Source organism: Aulonocara sp. 'chitande type north' Nkhata Bay, linkage group LG5, assembly GCF_057382095.1.
Source record: "Aulonocara sp. 'chitande type north' Nkhata Bay isolate Kocher_YH1m ecotype deep benthic linkage group LG5, A_spYH_male_GT1.1, whole genome shotgun sequence".
NCBI lineage: Eukaryota > Metazoa > Chordata > Actinopteri > Cichliformes > Cichlidae > Aulonocara > Aulonocara sp. 'chitande type north' Nkhata Bay.
Window position 1 is genome coordinate 28,766,760 of NC_141348.1, and position 16,843 is coordinate 28,783,602.

At 40.3% G+C, this 16,843-nt stretch overlaps 1 protein-coding gene across 1 annotated transcript; it reads left to right on the forward strand.

Annotated features, from left to right (window-relative positions):
* The first annotated feature begins 63 nt into the window (after nt 1-63).
* Nucleotides 64-16,065, forward strand: mst1 (macrophage stimulating 1). The gene is made up of 18 exons (XM_086292775.1): nt 64-332; nt 1,050-1,194; nt 3,483-3,598; nt 3,679-3,793; nt 4,592-4,728; nt 5,077-5,197; nt 5,337-5,455; nt 6,794-6,968; nt 7,405-7,535; nt 10,464-10,566; nt 10,907-11,043; nt 11,150-11,182; nt 11,266-11,383; nt 11,471-11,548; nt 12,834-12,980; nt 13,088-13,194; nt 13,461-13,600; nt 14,315-16,065. The coding sequence occupies exons 1-18, from the start codon at nt 284-286 to the stop codon at nt 14,474-14,476; spliced, it is 2,133 nt and encodes a 710-aa protein (XP_086148901.1). The 5' UTR covers nt 64-283; the 3' UTR covers nt 14,477-16,065.
* Nucleotides 16,066-16,843: the final 778 nt, after the last annotated feature.

Sequence of the window (16,843 nt, forward strand, 5' to 3'; positions counted from 1 at the left end):
CATTAATGATTAATACATGTATTGATCGGCTGTGTTTTGGGGATTAGGGCCACTGTTTGAGCAAAGGCGCGACGCTGGCGTGTGGGTGGTCGTGATTTAGACTTTTTGTGTGGATGTTTAACATCGTGCTGAGCTTCTGGGGGTATTTTTCTGCCTGTCAGGTCGAGCTGTTCGTTGTTTGAAGTTGACCACGGCATCAAAATACAGGAGATTTTAGAGCAGAGATCTCGTTTTGACCCCCATAACGTGATTATAATAGTTTTATTTTCCACCGATTCAAACAATGAAACCGTTTCTGCAGTGCATTCTCCTGACTGTCGGAGTGGTCACTGGTAAGTTTGATTAATTTCTTAGTTATTCTGTCTACTTTCATTATTTTTGGTTGTTTAAATCTATTTGGTTAAAGATGATGAGGCCTGACTGCCCAGATAGCAAGGAGACATTGAACAGATGTTGATTTTCCATCGGAACCATCAGAATCGTCAGGATTGAAATGTCAACACAAAACCAATGTTGAAACAACATTGAAATACTGATGAAACCTGACACTGACATTGAAATAACATTGATTCACTGTTGTTCTGTCATCGTTGATTGTTGATCTATTTATAGTTGACAAGGTGACAACAATCACGTTGAAAAACCATCGATTTATGGTTGAGGGGGAAATTAAAGCTGCACTGATGAGCACTTTCAAAACAAATAAACTATTTTAAAAGACAGCTATTTTCATTTTGACAGCACCACTATTAGTATGTGATGGATTTTATCATTTCGTTAGTGTATACTGGCAGTATCTGTGTTAACGGGGGCCTGTTTGAGTTACCAGTAGTGTAACTGTTGCTGTTCAAACCTTTTCTGGATATCTGCTGTCTCAAACTAGCAGCAGAGCGTTGGTCCAAAGGTTATATGTGTCCAGGCTCCTGCCCAAATATTCCATGTGGTGCCACTGCTCTCCAGTTAAAACCAGGACTAAACAGATGCAGATACTGCATGGTCCCCACATCAGTCTGTAAGCATTATGTTTGTGGTTTGTTATACATGAACAGGGTACCGCAGTCCTCTGAATGACTTCCAGCGCTCGGAGGGCCGAGAGCTCGTTCCTACCTCCTGGAACTCTGCTCGAGTGCAGATTTTACCAGGCCTGAACCTTGAGGACTGTGCCACACGCTGCTCACAGTCACTGGACTGCAGGTAAACAACACACTTAAACTACTTAAAGATTACAGTTTGCAAAAGGACTTTGCTTATAAATTGGCCAAGAACTTAAAACATATTCTCATAATAGATATGGATGTCATTGTCACTTTGGGAATTTGGAATTGGGCAAAAAACTTTTTTTGATATATTTTGAATTCTCTCTAATTCACACAGGGTCAAAAGTATACACCCCCATTAATAGTTAGTCAATAGAAGGTGCTTCTGATTGAAGTGCAACTTGGCAAATTGCACTTCAATTAGGGGCTTTTTTTGTTTTTTTGCCATCAACAAGCTTCTGGGTGCTGGTTTAGCTCAGTGGGTTAGCAGGCGACCATTTCCCGTATGACCGCAGAGAAGTACACCGAGGTTCGAGTCCCACAGCCCTCTCCTTGCTTTCCTGCCTCTATCCAATAAAGGCTAAAAGGCCAAAAAAATCATCTGTAAAAGAAACAGGCTTCTGGCATAATTCTGGATCAATATTTGACCACTGTTCTTGGCATAAATGATGGAGTTCATTTAGCTGACTTCTTGGTACGGCCAAGGCTTTTGATTTCCTTAGGGATTATTCAAGTTTTCTGATTAAGCATAGTGCACAAATTTTCAGTAGGGTTAACATCAAGGCTTTGGAAAGTCCATTCCTGAAGCTTAACGGAGCCATTGCCAAACAACTGCACATTCTAAGATCATCAGTTTAAACAATTGCACATAAGTACAAGCTTTTCTGATGTGTCACAATTTTACTAAGGTCCAGAACAATACCTAAACTCTTATCCTTAGATGAAAGGAAATTAATTAGGATGTTCAGAAGCAACCCAGGAACCGCCAAGAACACCTGACTCACCGTTCACAGTTATATCGCCAAGGACTGAAACAGTGTCAACCAAGAAAGAAGCCCCCGTTTCAAAATTGACGCTTTCATGCTGACTGAGATGTGCAGCTTTCCATACAGACGAGCCAAATGCCTTCTCGATTAAAGTTTTATGGTTAGGTGATACAGAAATTTAGCTGTTTGGCTAGTATGACAAAGAGGAGAAGGTGGTGCTAGCATCATCCTCTGGTGCTGTTTTACTGCCAGTACAACTGACACATTGCAAAAAGTGGATGGAATAATGAAAAAGGCAGACTACCACCAAATTCTTCAGCTCAAATTAGCAACTAGATGGTTGAAATTACCAGCAGGACAAATTCACATGAAAAGTTTTGGAAGGATAAAGCAGGCTGACATTAAACTTCTGGAATGTTTTTCCACAACAAAGTCCTGACCTCCTGGACTATAAAAATTTGTGGACTATGCTTAAAAGCCGGATCCATGCCAAGAAACCAACCAACCATTCTGAATGAGCTCTACCAGTTCTACCAAGCAGAGTGGTCAAATATTCAGCCAGAATTGTGCGAGAAACTTGTTGATGGAAACCAAAAGCATCTGGTTGAGGTGCAACTTGCTAAGGGACATTCAACCAAATATTAATGGACTCAGGGCTTTGAGAAATCTAGAGTCAATTAAAACCTGTGCACCCAATTCTTGTTTTTTAAAGCCATTAAAGATGTATGCTGCACAACCTTTCCACCCTGGAATGAATGTCTAGCCTTGTAGATATTTATTAGTAAAAGGCTAGATGATGTGAGGCTTTCCACCACAGAATGAGTCCTTATTCAGTCTGGACTATCAACATTGTCATTGCAGCTTCTTTCCCCATAGTTTTGCCATCTTAAGACTAGAACAGTAGATAATAATGGCGGGCCATTACTATCTACTGATATTAGGTAATCGCCAGCAACATCGACATTTATAAATGCCAATAAATTTAAAAGAAAGAAGAAGAAATGGGAGAAACACTCTTCAAACACATCATGTTGCTGTTTCATAGTTTCTAAATATGAACTTAACTGTCTGCAACACATGTTTGGAGCACCAGAAACACAACAAACAGTGAATTGTGTCCCTGAAAGAAAAAGAAATCAACCGATATATCAGAATAGTCTTAAATGATTAAATATTGGTATTGATATCAATATTAAAATCTGTATCTTTACCAATCGGGGTCTAGTTAAGACAGCATTTATTTAATAATGCTGACACAGATATATCGGCAATCAGCTGACATGTCATCCCTGCCAGTATATCAGTCGGGCTTTCATTATACTGTCTGTTAAATGTTAAACATAATATTCTTAAAAATAACTTTAAAATGTTCGCCAATTAATTTAAAAACACTTTGCAGACATCAGGTTTATCCTCTGAAAGTAAAGAGCTTTGACGTGAAAATATTTCTCAACATTAGAGCTTTCAACTATGAGACTCGTCCAGTTGTCACCTGTAAACATCTGCCCTGGGTGGGTGATGGCACCAATGCAGAAGTGAAGAGAAACGTGAACTGTGATCTTTATGAGAAGAAGGGTAAGACTCACATCGGTGATATCACAGAGATCAGTGCTTCCCATCGATACTGTAACCACTGATTGCTTTTTTTTATGCAGTCTATGTAAGGAAGTGCATTGTGGGTAAAGGGGAAGACTATCGAGGCAAAGTGTCCACCACAAGAAGCGGACTCACCTGCCAACAGTGGTGGTCCAAATTTCCTCACGATCACAGGTGAGTTACATCTTCACTGTACTGGAAAAAAACATTGTGAAGATAAAGTGCTGCATTTCACTTTCAGTTCAGAGGTGAACAACAGCACAGCTCTATTTATAATTATTTTCCAATTGTGGGAGAGAGATGAAGAGGTGGGAAATTCAAGAAACTTTCCTGAATAACCATGTCTTTCATTTCCCTTAAAGCCAGACTGAAGGCAGAAAGCCAGAGTGCATTACTGCTCGTACCCCTTTCACTGTTGTGGTATCTCTAAATTTCACTGTTTTTAAGCCTTATTTCCACCAGTGTGGGTGCCTGTTTTCTTCAGAAAAACTGATAAGCAAAATATCATAAGCAGTCTTCAGAGCAAAGTAAGGAGCCAGATCTTTTCTCTGTACCTGACGGCGATTAAATCGTGATGAATATCTGAGTAATAGCCATCAGGTGGCCAGCAGTTCTCTAACTACACCACCGTGAAGGAGGTGTACAGGTGTGCCTGATAAAACTGCAAATGATAGCAGATTTACATGTGATAACCAAAACAAATTTATGTCAGATATGTGTGCTCTTCAGCTTGTAAAAATCCATTAATACATCTGTAAGTGTTTAAGATTGAACCCAGTCACTTTCTGTCATAGTTGTCTGAATCCATCCCTCAGGCTTAAGAACAGCTGCAGCGTCTATATTATTCATCCACACTAGAAGTTGACACTCCCAGATTTCGGAGTTGTCACTTCAACTGCATTGTTTGTTTTATTTTAAACGACCAGTTGTACCAAAGTGTTTGACTAACTGAAAATTATTTTTTTTTCTCAGGTGGACTCCTACAGCTACCAATGGTCTGGAGCTGAACTACTGCAGGAATCCGGATGGGGATCGGATCGGTCCGTGGTGCTACACCACCGACCCGGAGCGACGCTATGAAAGCTGCAACATTCCCCAATGCAAAGATGGTACATCCCATAAATTACCACACATCATCCTGCTTATCTAAACTGCAAATGTGAGATTTGTAAAGCCTTACGTAAGCTTTATTTCCTCCAAATGTCTCGTAATTAGCACTTTAATTTGGTGGAACTGGAAAACTTGTTACTCGTTTTTTGGCTTACCTGCTGATAGCAGTGCACTTACAATAGTTACTGTTTCAAGTTGCCTCATGAATAGCTTCAAGTTTCATTCTTTAAATGTGCTTTAAGAAAATTATTCAGCAATTATAGAAGCTGTTAAAAAGTGCTGTTAAAAAAATGTGTGTTTCTCTTTACTTCAAGCAGCTTTCACTTTGTGAGTCATTCTGCTTGCAGAGGTGTGCATCACATGTAATGGAGAGGACTACAGGGGCCAGGTTGACCACACTGTGAATGGCAGAGAGTGTCAGAGATGGGACCAGCAGTACCCTCACCAACACATCTACCAACCTGAAAAGTATGCAATCATTACTACTGTTTTGTTTGCACCTGAGTTAGCATTGTACAACATATTTTGCTGTTGCACCTGAACTATTTAAGTCATTTCTTTTTTCCATTTCCAGGTGATTAAAAACCTGCCTATGTGTATTTTTCAGGTACCCTGATAAGAGTTTAGATGACAACTACTGCCGTAACCCTGATGCCTCTCCGGTGCCTTGGTGTTACACCACTGACCCTGAGGTGGAAAGGGAAAACTGTGACATCAGCCGATGTAGTAAGAGCTTGCATTTATTGGACCTTTACTGGAACAAATCCTATAGTAGAGTCTTTACTTTTACTTTTTCAGAGAGAGGAAAAAGGAAAGGCAAAAAATCTCCATCCTTTCTTTCTTCTCCAAAATTCAGTATCTTTTGGAAATGTTTATAAGCAAAATTGCTGGCTTATATAGCGAGTAAGATAATTACTAGATGTTACTGTAATGTTTTCTCTCACTGTATAAATTTACTGGATTAAACTTGTGGCTTATTTGTTTGTTCTGTTCTTGTCAGTGGGTCCCTCAGGCAAGAAAGAGGAAGCCAAATTGATTCCTGTAGTACTCTGAGACGGTGGGATTAGAGAGTCTCATTAAGTTGCTGTAATTAAATCTAGAAAAATCACCTTTTCTGTGTTTGTACAAATTGCGTTCAGAAATGTGAGACATTTCAGGGCAGACGATGATTCTCTTTAAACGAATCAATTTTAAAAAGTGTTTTTTCATTGATTTAAGGCTGTATAACAGGCTGTGTTTGCCAGATATAGTGGCTTCAGTTGTAGTAGTAATAGTAGTTTTATTACACCCCCCCCCCCCCCCCCCCAGCCTTTTTTTTCTATGCCTTTTTGTACTGCTTTTAATTCCAGTGTATTTTTGTAGGTCTTTGTAACTCTTGCCTATGAAAGGCACTTTAAAATGTTGCTTACTTTTAACAATAGCTAAGAGTTTTATTGGGTTTTTTTGTTTGTTTGTTTGTTTTTTAAATTACATTCATGACATACAGGCCCATACTTTAAAAAATAATTGTAATTCTAAAGCAGGTAGATGATGGCCACGTGTGTTTTTTTTTATACACTCAAGGACTAAGAGAGAACGTGAACAACCAGCAAAACAAATCAAATAAACAGGGCATTAGTGTTCTCCCAAAAATTTCAACAGAAGTTGTGTAACCTGGGGATTTCCAATGAGAATCATTGACACAAGAGAAGATCACGATAAAACAGTGCCATCCTGTGGTGTGATTAGTATTATGTAACATGTTATTATCCTTCACACGTGGAAACCACGGCTTTTTCCTGAGCTTCTTGTGTTTTCACCGTCACTTTCACATCTTAATTTTCTCATGATTTTTATCCTGTTTCGTTAGGTAATTATTCTCCTCTTTTATATCTGTGTTTATTTGATCCTCCGCGTAGTTTCTCTCTGCCGCTGTAAATCAGCATCATTTGGTCCTTAAAGGTGATTCATTAAAAAATGAGGTCACGTTGTTCTTTTATCTCATGAGACTATTCCAACAAACTTTCGTTTTCTCCTGCATTTTGTTGATGTTTATGTCATCTTTAACCTGTTCCTTCTCTCCAGCTGAAGTTCACGTAGAGAAGCGCCAGCGCTCCAGCTTCACCACCAAGTGTTTCCGTGGGCGCGGGGAGGATTACCGCGGGAGAGTCAACGAGACCACGTCAGGCATCCCCTGCCAGCGGTGGGATGCCCAGCAACCCCATGAGCACCCCTTCTACCCAAACATATATGAGTGCAAGTAAGCGTTGATCGCTGTTAAGGTTAACCTTTTCATTTAGTCTTTTTTTTTTTTGTCACAACTTGTTAGTTTGATAGTGCTCTCGCTGCATTGCACATGAATATTAATGTCAAAACGTCATTGCAGTGAGATTTCTTGCATCTTATTTCTCTGCTGACAGTTGGCAGTAGATGATGGATAGTCAGTAATTCTCCATTAAAAGCAGATCGCTCTCAGAGTGGCAGCATGCATGTGAAATGAATATTAAACTTCTTTGTGATGCTGTGATCGCTCATCATGCCAGAAGTGATTAGCAGCATTTCATTCACTCAAGGGTGGGGGGACAAGAACTTAGTTATTTCAGCGTGATCTCTGTGTCTCTACACTAACCCGGCACAGTGTCAGTGACCAATAATTTAATGCATCAATGATGAGCTGAATCTTACATTTCATCCAGGGGTTTGGAGGAGAACTACTGTCGTAACCCAGATGGGTCGGAGGCTCCCTGGTGCTTCACATCTGTCCCAGCGATGAGGACTGCTCTCTGCTTGCAAATTAAACGCTGTGCAGACGACATAGAAGCTGAGGGTATTAGCCTTCTTCTCCATTTTAATATGAATCCAGCAAACAGGCTCCTGTTGGCATTAATGAATAAAGATGACCTTACGATGCATCGACTGTATGAATATTCATATGAGGACGTGCAGGGCTGTAATATCAATGTGATGAAGACCCCTCCAGCGAGAGCCCCAAATCCCTGGAATATCTGACGAGTCGCCAGAAATTGTTTCTTTTTTTCTTTTTCTCTGTTTGAACATTTAACTATAGATGAGGACAGAATTATTAGCCCTCCTATGCAAATATACTTTAAAAAAAAAAAAAAAACAGCAAAGAGACAATTTTGGATGCTTACATTATTTTACTCTGAAACAAAACAACGAAATTATTTCTCAAAAAGCCAAAACTACTAGGGGCAGGATTATTATTCACTTTGGTCTTCAGTTCTCTCTCCACAGACCTTCAGTGGGATTAAAGTCAGGACTTTGTGCAGGCCACTCAGTGAAGTTCACTTTGGTCTTCTCGAAAAACGACGTTTGTTTTAAGTTGTTGTCATCTTGGAAGACAAAGCGAAGTCTTCACCAGAAGTGACATTATTACTTGATCTGCCACACGGGGTCCATTCCTGTGCAGGCTTCTAGTAATTGTCTTCTTTTAAACAACAATTCCTAACTTGGTTAAGTCATTTACTAGTGTCTTGGTAGTTGTTCTTACAGTGGGGCAGAAAAGTATTTAGTCAGCCACCGATTGTGCAAGTTCCCCCACTTAAAATGATGACAGAGGTCAGTAATTTGCACCAGAGGTACACTTCAACTGTGAGAGACAGAATGTGAAAAAAAAATCCATGAATTCACATGGTAGGATTTGTAAAGAATTTATTCGTAAATCAGGGTGGAAAATAAGTATTTGGTCACCTCAAACAAGGAAAATCTCTGGCTCTCACAGACCTGTAACGTCTTCTGTAAGAAGCTTTTCTGTCCCCCACTCGTTACCTGTATGAATGGCACCTGTTTGAACTCATCATCTGTATAAAAGACACCTGTCCACAGCCTCAAACAGTCAGACTCCAAACTCCGCCATGGCCAAGACCAAAGAGCTTTCGAAGGACACCAGGAAAAGTATTGTAGACCTGCACCAGACTGGGAAGAGTGAATCTACAATAGACAAGCAGCTTGGTGTGAAAAAATCAACTGTGGGAGCAATCATCAGAAAATGGAAGACATACAAGACCACTGATAATCTCCCTCGATCTGGGGCTCCACGCAAGATCTCATCCCGTGGGGTCAAAATGATCATGAGAACGGTGAGCAAAGATCCCAGAACCACACGGGGGGACCTGGTGAATGACCTGCAGAGAGCTGGGACCAAAGTAACAAAGGTCACCATCAGTAACACACTACAACGGCAGGGAATCAAATCCCGCAGTGCCAGACGTGTTCCGCTGCTGAAGCCAGTGCATGTCCAGGCCCGTCTGAAGTTTGCCAGAGAGCACATGGATGATACAGCAGAGGATTGGGAGAATGTCATGTGGTCAGATGAAACCAAAGTAGAACTTTTTGGTATAAACTCAACTCGTCGTGTTTGGAGGAAGAAGAATACTGAGTTGCATCCCAAGAACACCATACCTACTGTGAAGCATGGGGGTGGAAACATCATGCTATGGGGCTGTTTTTCTGCCAAGGGGACAGGACGACTGATCCGTGTTAAGGACAGAATGAATGGGGCCATGTATCGTGAGATTTTGAGCCAAAACCTCCTTCCATCAGTGAGAACTTTGAAGATGAAACGAGGCTGCGTCTTCCAACATGACAATGATCCAAAACACACCGCCCGGGCAACAAAGGAGTGGCTCCGTAAGAAGCATTTGAAAGTCCTGGAGTGGCCTAGCCAGTCTCCAGACCTCAACCCCATAGAAAATCTGTGGCGGGAGTTGAAAGTCCGTGTTGCTCGGCGACAGCCCCAAAACATCACTGCTCTCGAGAAGATCTGCATGGAGGAATGGGCCAAAATACCAGCTACTGTGTGTGCAAACCTGGTAAAGACCTATAGTAAACATTTGACCTCTGTTATTGCCAACAAAGGTTATGTTACAAAGTATTGAGTTGTATTTTTGTTATTGACCAAATACTTATTTTCCACCCTGATTTACGAATAAATTCTTTACAAATCCTACCATGTGGATTCGTGGATTTTTTTTTTCACATTCTGTCTCTCACAGTTGAAGTGTACCTCTGGTGCAAATTACTGACCTCTGTCATCATTTTAAGTGGGGGAACTTGCACAATCGGTGGCTGACTAAATACTTTTTTGCCCCACTGTAAATCTTTAGAGACATCTCTCACGAGTCTTTAAAATCTTTTCTCCCTCTGCCAGGCTTGTTCTGTGCGGCTCTTTGAATTTCCTGATGATACTTCTCACTCTAATTCTCGACACTTAGAAAGATTGTGAATCCATTTTGTTTTAACTTTGATTTTGGCACAATGCTTTCTCAAGTGGCAGCTCACTTATGGGTAAATTGGAAGAGGTTTACCTCAGGTTTAACTTTATAAAGCTCAAAGCTTGTAATATAAAAGTTAAATCACACCATTGCACAGCAGCGGTTTGTGCTATGGCTCAACAAAAAGGTCAGTTTTCAGGGGCTCATAATATGTCATTCATTTTTTTCCCTTTAATAATTTAATTACCGTGTGCTAAAAGAAATGATTTATGCATTGTAAATAAAACTACCATGTTGAAAAATTCTTTCTCTGTTAAACAATTAAATAATTTCTCTGCATACCATTATTATAAGGCAGAAATAAGAAACTTTGTAATGCCCAGACTTCACCTCAAATGTAGCTTTGATTCTAAATGAAGACAAAGTGCAGTGTTGTTCTGTCCCATTATGCTCATTTGACAGTCTGCCATACTTAGTAATGGCCGTTGCAATGATGATGAAGTCTTTCGTCTTCTTTCCAGACTGTTACCATGAAAACGGAAGAAACTACAGAGGCACTGTGCGTAAAACTCGTAAGGGCATAACCTGCCAGAAATGGAACGTTAACACGCCTCACAGGACAAAGTAAGATAAACATTTAAGCTATTAAACAGCAGAGGATTTATTTTATGCACATGTATGACTATGACCACTAATTGGCTTTATATTGAAAGTGTATCTGCACTTCATACTAACATCGAGTGGATTTTGTTTTCTGTTCGAACCGATGAATACATTAGAAAATGTACTATTAAAAAATAGGCTCTATACTTTATATTTTATTAAGGTGGTCTGTAACATAATAGCTGGTAACAGTGTCTTGAGCAAGAAAAAAAGAATAATATTGTTACAAACAGAAGGACTGTCGTGTTTTCAGCATTTTTAGCATGCCTATATATTTTAAGAGATCTGTGTGATCTTCCAGGATAAACCCAAGAACGCATCCAGATGCCAATCTGACAGAAAACTATTGTCGCAACCCAGATGGTGACCATCACGGACCCTGGTGCTACACCACAGACCACAAAACAGAGTTTGACTACTGTGCCATCAAACAGTGCGGTACAGATCTTTTCTACCTGTCTCTTGTAGCACTTTATTGGGCTGTGTGGTGATGGTTCATCCAGAGTTTGAGTTTAACATTCAGTCTGTTGGTGTTTTTACACAGCTGGGGAGAAAGTGTCTATCACTGAACCAGTAGGTTAGTTGAGCAGGCTTTCTAATATATTTCAAACATCTGCAAAATATGTTTTACAGTATTGAGTCGCCTTTTTGTGATCACAGAAAACGTGGAGTTTAGTGAGTGTGGAAAGAGAGAAGACCGGGCCCATTCGAGTCCCATAATGCGTATAGTGAATGGGATTCCTGGGAACTCACCTTGGACGGTGAGCCTGAGAGACAGGTGAGTCTGACAGCTGATGGTGTTTAACAGTTATAGTAAAAGGCTTTCTGCTATGTTGGATGTAACCTCTGACCTGTGTGTGTGCAGAAAAGGAAACCACTTCTGTGGAGGATCCCTGGTTAATGCTAGATGGGTGATCAGCACCAAACAGTGTTTCTCCTCCTGGTAAGTCTGGTTCTTTTAAAAGTGCTCTCTGATTTCACACATCTAAAGTTTTTGGCATTTTTGCAAATGTTTATTCTTAATAAGCGTTAGATGAGAAAACTGATTCCAGTTGTATGTCCAGTCACAAATAAAAACAACTCCACGTTAGCATTTCAGCGTGCAGCTTGTCTGTACTGGTTTAAACCAGATGCAGAGGTTTTCTTACTTGTGTAAAATACCACAGAGAGAACAACAATGGCAAAAGACCAGAGATTATTTTGGTGTTTGTGTGTTTAAAGTAGCACGAGAGCATGAAGAAGACTGGGATCATTGCAAAACATTCATGCAAAGATATTAGAGCAGTAAAGAGAGGCAGCGTTCACCTGTTCAACTGCTCTTGACACAAATATTCAATCAGCCAATTGCATGGCAGTAATTTAATACATTTACACATGGACAAGGTCCAGATGACGTCGTTGATAGAAAGACAACGGTAACTCAAATAATCACTTGTTACAACAACCAAGGTATGCAGCAGACACACAGCAGCCTGTCGACAGCAGACCACACCGGGTGCCACTCCTGTGAGCTAAGAACAGGAAACTGAGGCTACAATTGATACGGGCTCCCCCTAACCGGACAACAGAAGATTGGAAAAATGTTGCCTGGTCTGCTGAGTCTCAATTTCTGCAGTGACACTCAGATAGTAGGGTCAGAATTTGGAGTAAACAACATGAAAGCTTGAATCCATCCTGCTTTGTATCAACGGTTCAGGCTGGTAGTGGTATGTAATGGCACACTCTGGGCCTCTTAATACCAACTGAACATTATTTACGCACCACAGCTTACCCGAATGTTGTTGCTGACGATGTCCATCTTCTGATCAAACTGGTTTCTTGAACATGACTGTGAGTTCAGACTACTCGAATGCCCTCCACAGTCGCCAGAACTTAATCCAATAGAATCTGAATGTGGTGAAGGCAGAACGGGTCCTAACACAGTTTTAGGAACCTAATTACTACCTAATAAAGTGGTTGGTGAGTGCATGTAAAAGTGTGAAATTTAAATTAAATCTCTAATAGGTCTGACTTACTGTTAGACTTTGGATATTTCTAAGACATGTCTAAATTTCTCAGTTTCTCAGTTTACAAAGCTTCAGATTTACCATCCAGATATGATAGAGAGAAAAAGCCGTTCATTTAAATCTCATCAGGAAAGTAAATAAGTAAATAATTTCCAAACTTTCAAAACTCAAAAATGCTTTAATATATATTGATAGTGCTTAATCATCTGAATGTGTGCATAGCTACGTTGACCTGCCTGGATATTCAGCCAAGATGGGAACTCTGTTTCGTGATCCTCAAGAAGGAGAACCCGGTGTGCAAACCATCCCTCTCACTAAGATTGTTTGCGGACCTTCTGAGTCTCAACTGGTCATGCTACAACTGGAATAGTGTGTACTGTCAAGTCCCACCAGCACACACACACACATGCATGCATATGTACACAGACATATACCTAAAAGTCCTCCTGACTCTTTTTCCTCCTCCCTTTCTGTAGCCCGGCCGAGTTTAATGCGCGTGTCTCTCAGATTTGCCTCCCTCCTGAGCGCTACATTGTAAGCGAGGGGACGAGGTGTGAAATTGCAGGATGGGGCGAGACAAGAGGCAAGTATAATCCTTCGGAAGTGCCGACTTCATGCAGTACCCTTCTACTTCGAATAATTAATAAAAGGTGTCTTCCTTAGAACGAGCATCTTGTTTCTGCCCTTGAAGTAATGTTTCTTCTAAATGAGGGCTATCCAGGCTACTGAGCAACAGATGGCACTGCTATTTTCAAAATCTTTCAACAGCTGTCCAACTTCCTTTTCGTTTCACTGTGCCTCTAAATACATTAGCTGCTAACTAATTCCTTCTTCTTAATCTTTTTCAAGGGACTGGTAATGAGGCTGTCCTCAATGTGGCCCACATGTCTGTTATTAGTAACAAGGAGTGCAACAAATACTTCAGAGGTCGTGTTCGTGAAAATGAGATGTGCACAAACGCCTTCCAAGCTGGAGTAGGCGCGTGCGAGGTACGTATCTGCGTAAAAGTGGTGGACCATTTCAAAACTTTGCCGCTGTGATGTTACAGGAGAAATGCAAGGTCCCCTGCTTGAAGTGGTTTCTTAACCAAGTCATAACAGAAACACAGCACTGACCATCTTTGGTATTAATAGCTGTAAAAATTAATAGAATAGTTTGATGTTTAAAAATGGGAAAGTACGTGCTTAAACTGTGAGTTTAAGAGACACTGTTTAAATGTTCTCTTAAGCTGTGAGTTTATAAGGTCCTGGTAGGTGGATTTCATTACGTTTGGGCAGAGCCGATCCAGCTGGTTCCACCAGCTGTTTCCGCCGCTGTTTGTGTTAAGCTAAACTAACCAACTGCTTGTCTAGCTTTGTGTTAAAAGTGCAGATACTTGAAACCCCCTGCAAGAAAGTGAACACAAGTATCTTCCCAAAGTGTCAAACTATGTTCCTTAAGTGCCACAAAATAACGGCGTAACGTGTTAGGACTTAACGCTTCAAATACTGATGGTTGGGAAAACTGTTTGATAATGAAAGTTACTTTAAGCAAAGCGCATACAGTTATTTATATGTTCCTATAAATCAAACACAGTCACCAGTTGGATAATGGAAGTGAACTGGACAAGATGTGACTGCAAGATGTTTCTAACTTCAGCAGTGACAGTCAGTCATAACAGAGACAAATAATGACCCCGGAGTGTTGTTCCTGTGTGTCTGCAGCGAGACTATGGCGGACCTCTGGCGTGTCAGAACACGGACTGTTGGGTACTCGAGGGGGTGATCATCCCCATGAGGCGCTGTGGACACCCGGGGCAGCCCAACATCTTTATCCGCGTGTCTATGTACGTGGACTGGATAAAGAAAGTCATGGAGATGGCTTAGAAAGAGAGAGCGCCGTTAAACACAGAACTGATTATTCTGAGTGTTATCAAAACTTGCGAGACCTTTTCATGCGCTGAACATGTACACGTTTCCTCTTCTCAGATGCCTCTTTGTCTATAAAATCTATTCCTAACACAAATCCAGATTTATAATTAGAATGTGTTATATGACTTGTATTACTATTACATTACTATATTATGAAAAAAATGTTTTGTAGTAATGCATCTTTCGGGATTTCTTCTGTTATGTCTGCATTACATCTGCATGATTTAATGAATCCTTTCAGTCGCAATAACTAACATTAGGTGGATCAGAATCCATTTTTTTTCGTTTTTTTTTTTTTTTGTTGCTGCTGGCAGCCAGAAACCAACAGATATGCCAAAATGATAAGAACTCAATAATCACGCACGCTGACATGCAAAATAAAAAGCCATGCGGAAAAGGTTCATCATAAAAATGTGAGCTGCTTTTCAGTTTTACTTCGATGAGATTTTTCATTTTTATTACCACTACTTTTCCAGTCTTTATTCGCCTTTACCCTGATAAATGTTTATCTGCTCACAACTACTTTTTCTTTCTTTTTTTTAAAACCTTTTTTTGTAATGTTTATGCATCGCAAACAGGCATTAAAGGGCTTCTAATTTTGCCCGTTTTTGCACCAACTTCTAAAAAGATTTAAAAGCTTTCAAATGAATCAAATCAAATATAGCCCCCGAAGAGTCAGAGGAAAATATCGTCCCTAATTAACTTCCAGTTAGAGCAGGGGTGCAGAGGTTTACGGCACAGTTTCGGAGTTCCTAACATCCCCTGGAAATGCACCCTTTATTGCAAAACTGTACGCCTCCCCTGCTCTCCCTGGCAATGAATGGAACTCCGAAATACCTTCTTTGCCCCCAGCCTCTAAAGAAATCCCTCCTCTGCCTGTCTTTTGATGCCTGCCCCCACCTCTAAAGACATGCCTTTGTGCCTTATGCAGAACTGTATGCGCTGCACATTCTTTCTAGTTCTATAGGAGGATTTTTGTAACGCGGTCCTGATGAGCCCACGGAATTCAGCTTAAATAAACCTCAAGATCAGAGTCCAACCGAATCTCAGACACACCACACGCCGCGGAAGGCCAGTGAACTCTCTCATACATTGACACACACACACGCATAAGTTCTCTCTCGCGACCCCCCCCTCCTCCCCACCACCACCACTACCACCTCCTCCCCCTACCTCTACCTTCTCCCCCATTCTATCTTTCTGTGTCTTTCTCAGTAAAACGTAAACTTTTTTTTTTTTATCTCAGATAATCCCAAGATTTATGTTTATATTTGTTTGCAGAAATAGAACCCGATAAGAGAAAAGCTTAGACCGCGTTCCTGTCTAACTGATGATGGCCAGTTATGCTCCTGTTCTATAGAGTGTTTGGAAACAGCAGACTGGCGGTTGTGATTTCAGAGTCATCCTGTTCACTTTCATTTAGTAATATTTATAGTAGATGACTAATGAAAATTTGTATATGACTACCAGTTCTAAGTAACTGTTGACAAAAGCTGCTGGGAAACCCGACTGAAATCTGTAATAAATGCTGCCATAAAAAAACATGCAGATGTTTTCTTCTTTATTTTGCTTTTGTGCATTTTATGGTAATAACCTGAGACATATAGGCTACGTTTGGTTGAATTATTATTATTTATTTTTATCTGGTTTTGCAAGATGTTCAGTTTAAGAATGTATTAATTACATGATGAAAGTGACACTGCAAATCACCCAAACTAATCTCCGTGCTTCATCTTTTTTTAACTTAAAGCTTTATATTTTGGTCGTACGCCAACGTGTTCACCTGACATGACTCCGTGAGCGGTCCAGTGGCAGCAGCAGCTGCCCCTGGAATGTGTATTCTCTGCGGTGGTTCAAACATTTCCATCCAATTTTTATCAGTTTGTGTAAATGCAAAAAGTTACATCTTGAAAATATATTATTTTTAGGGTTTTTTTTCCAGCTGCACACAGGCAGCATGTAAAGCAGAAATCCACACAGAAAGGGATCTTTTAATCTAAAAATGCTCCATGTTGACTTATTATTATTTCATTATTATTATTTGAAAATAAACAGTTGTATAATTTTTTTAATAACTGGGCTACACTTGTTAAAAGTACTTGAATACAAAATCCAAAGATTGCATCTAATCGCAACTTTTTGCGTGCTCTATAAGTTTTTCTGCTGATGACTTCAAATGCTCTTTGCACAGTTTTTGAAATGAGCTGAGCCGGGGTTACATTTTCCCCTAAAGAAAATGTATATGATAGTGCTGCTGAGCAAACTTTGTTCTTCTGAAACTCCATTTGATGTTTTATTCCTTTATGACACAGTTAACATCTC

What these genes read in the sequence shown, in the direction of transcription:
- mst1 (XM_086292775.1), top strand. Translation starts at nt 284, where the DNA reads ATGAAACCGTTTCTGCAGTGCATTCTCCTGACTGTCGGAGTGGTCACT. An exon ending in GTCTATCACTGAACCAGTAG is followed by an intron (nt 11,183 to 11,265) that starts GTTAGTTGAGCA and finishes TTGTGATCACAG; the next exon opens with AAAACGTGGAGTTTAGTGAG. An exon ending in ACGGTGAGCCTGAGAGACAG is followed by an intron (nt 11,384 to 11,470) that starts GTGAGTCTGACA and finishes GTGTGTGTGCAG; the next exon opens with AAAAGGAAACCACTTCTGTG.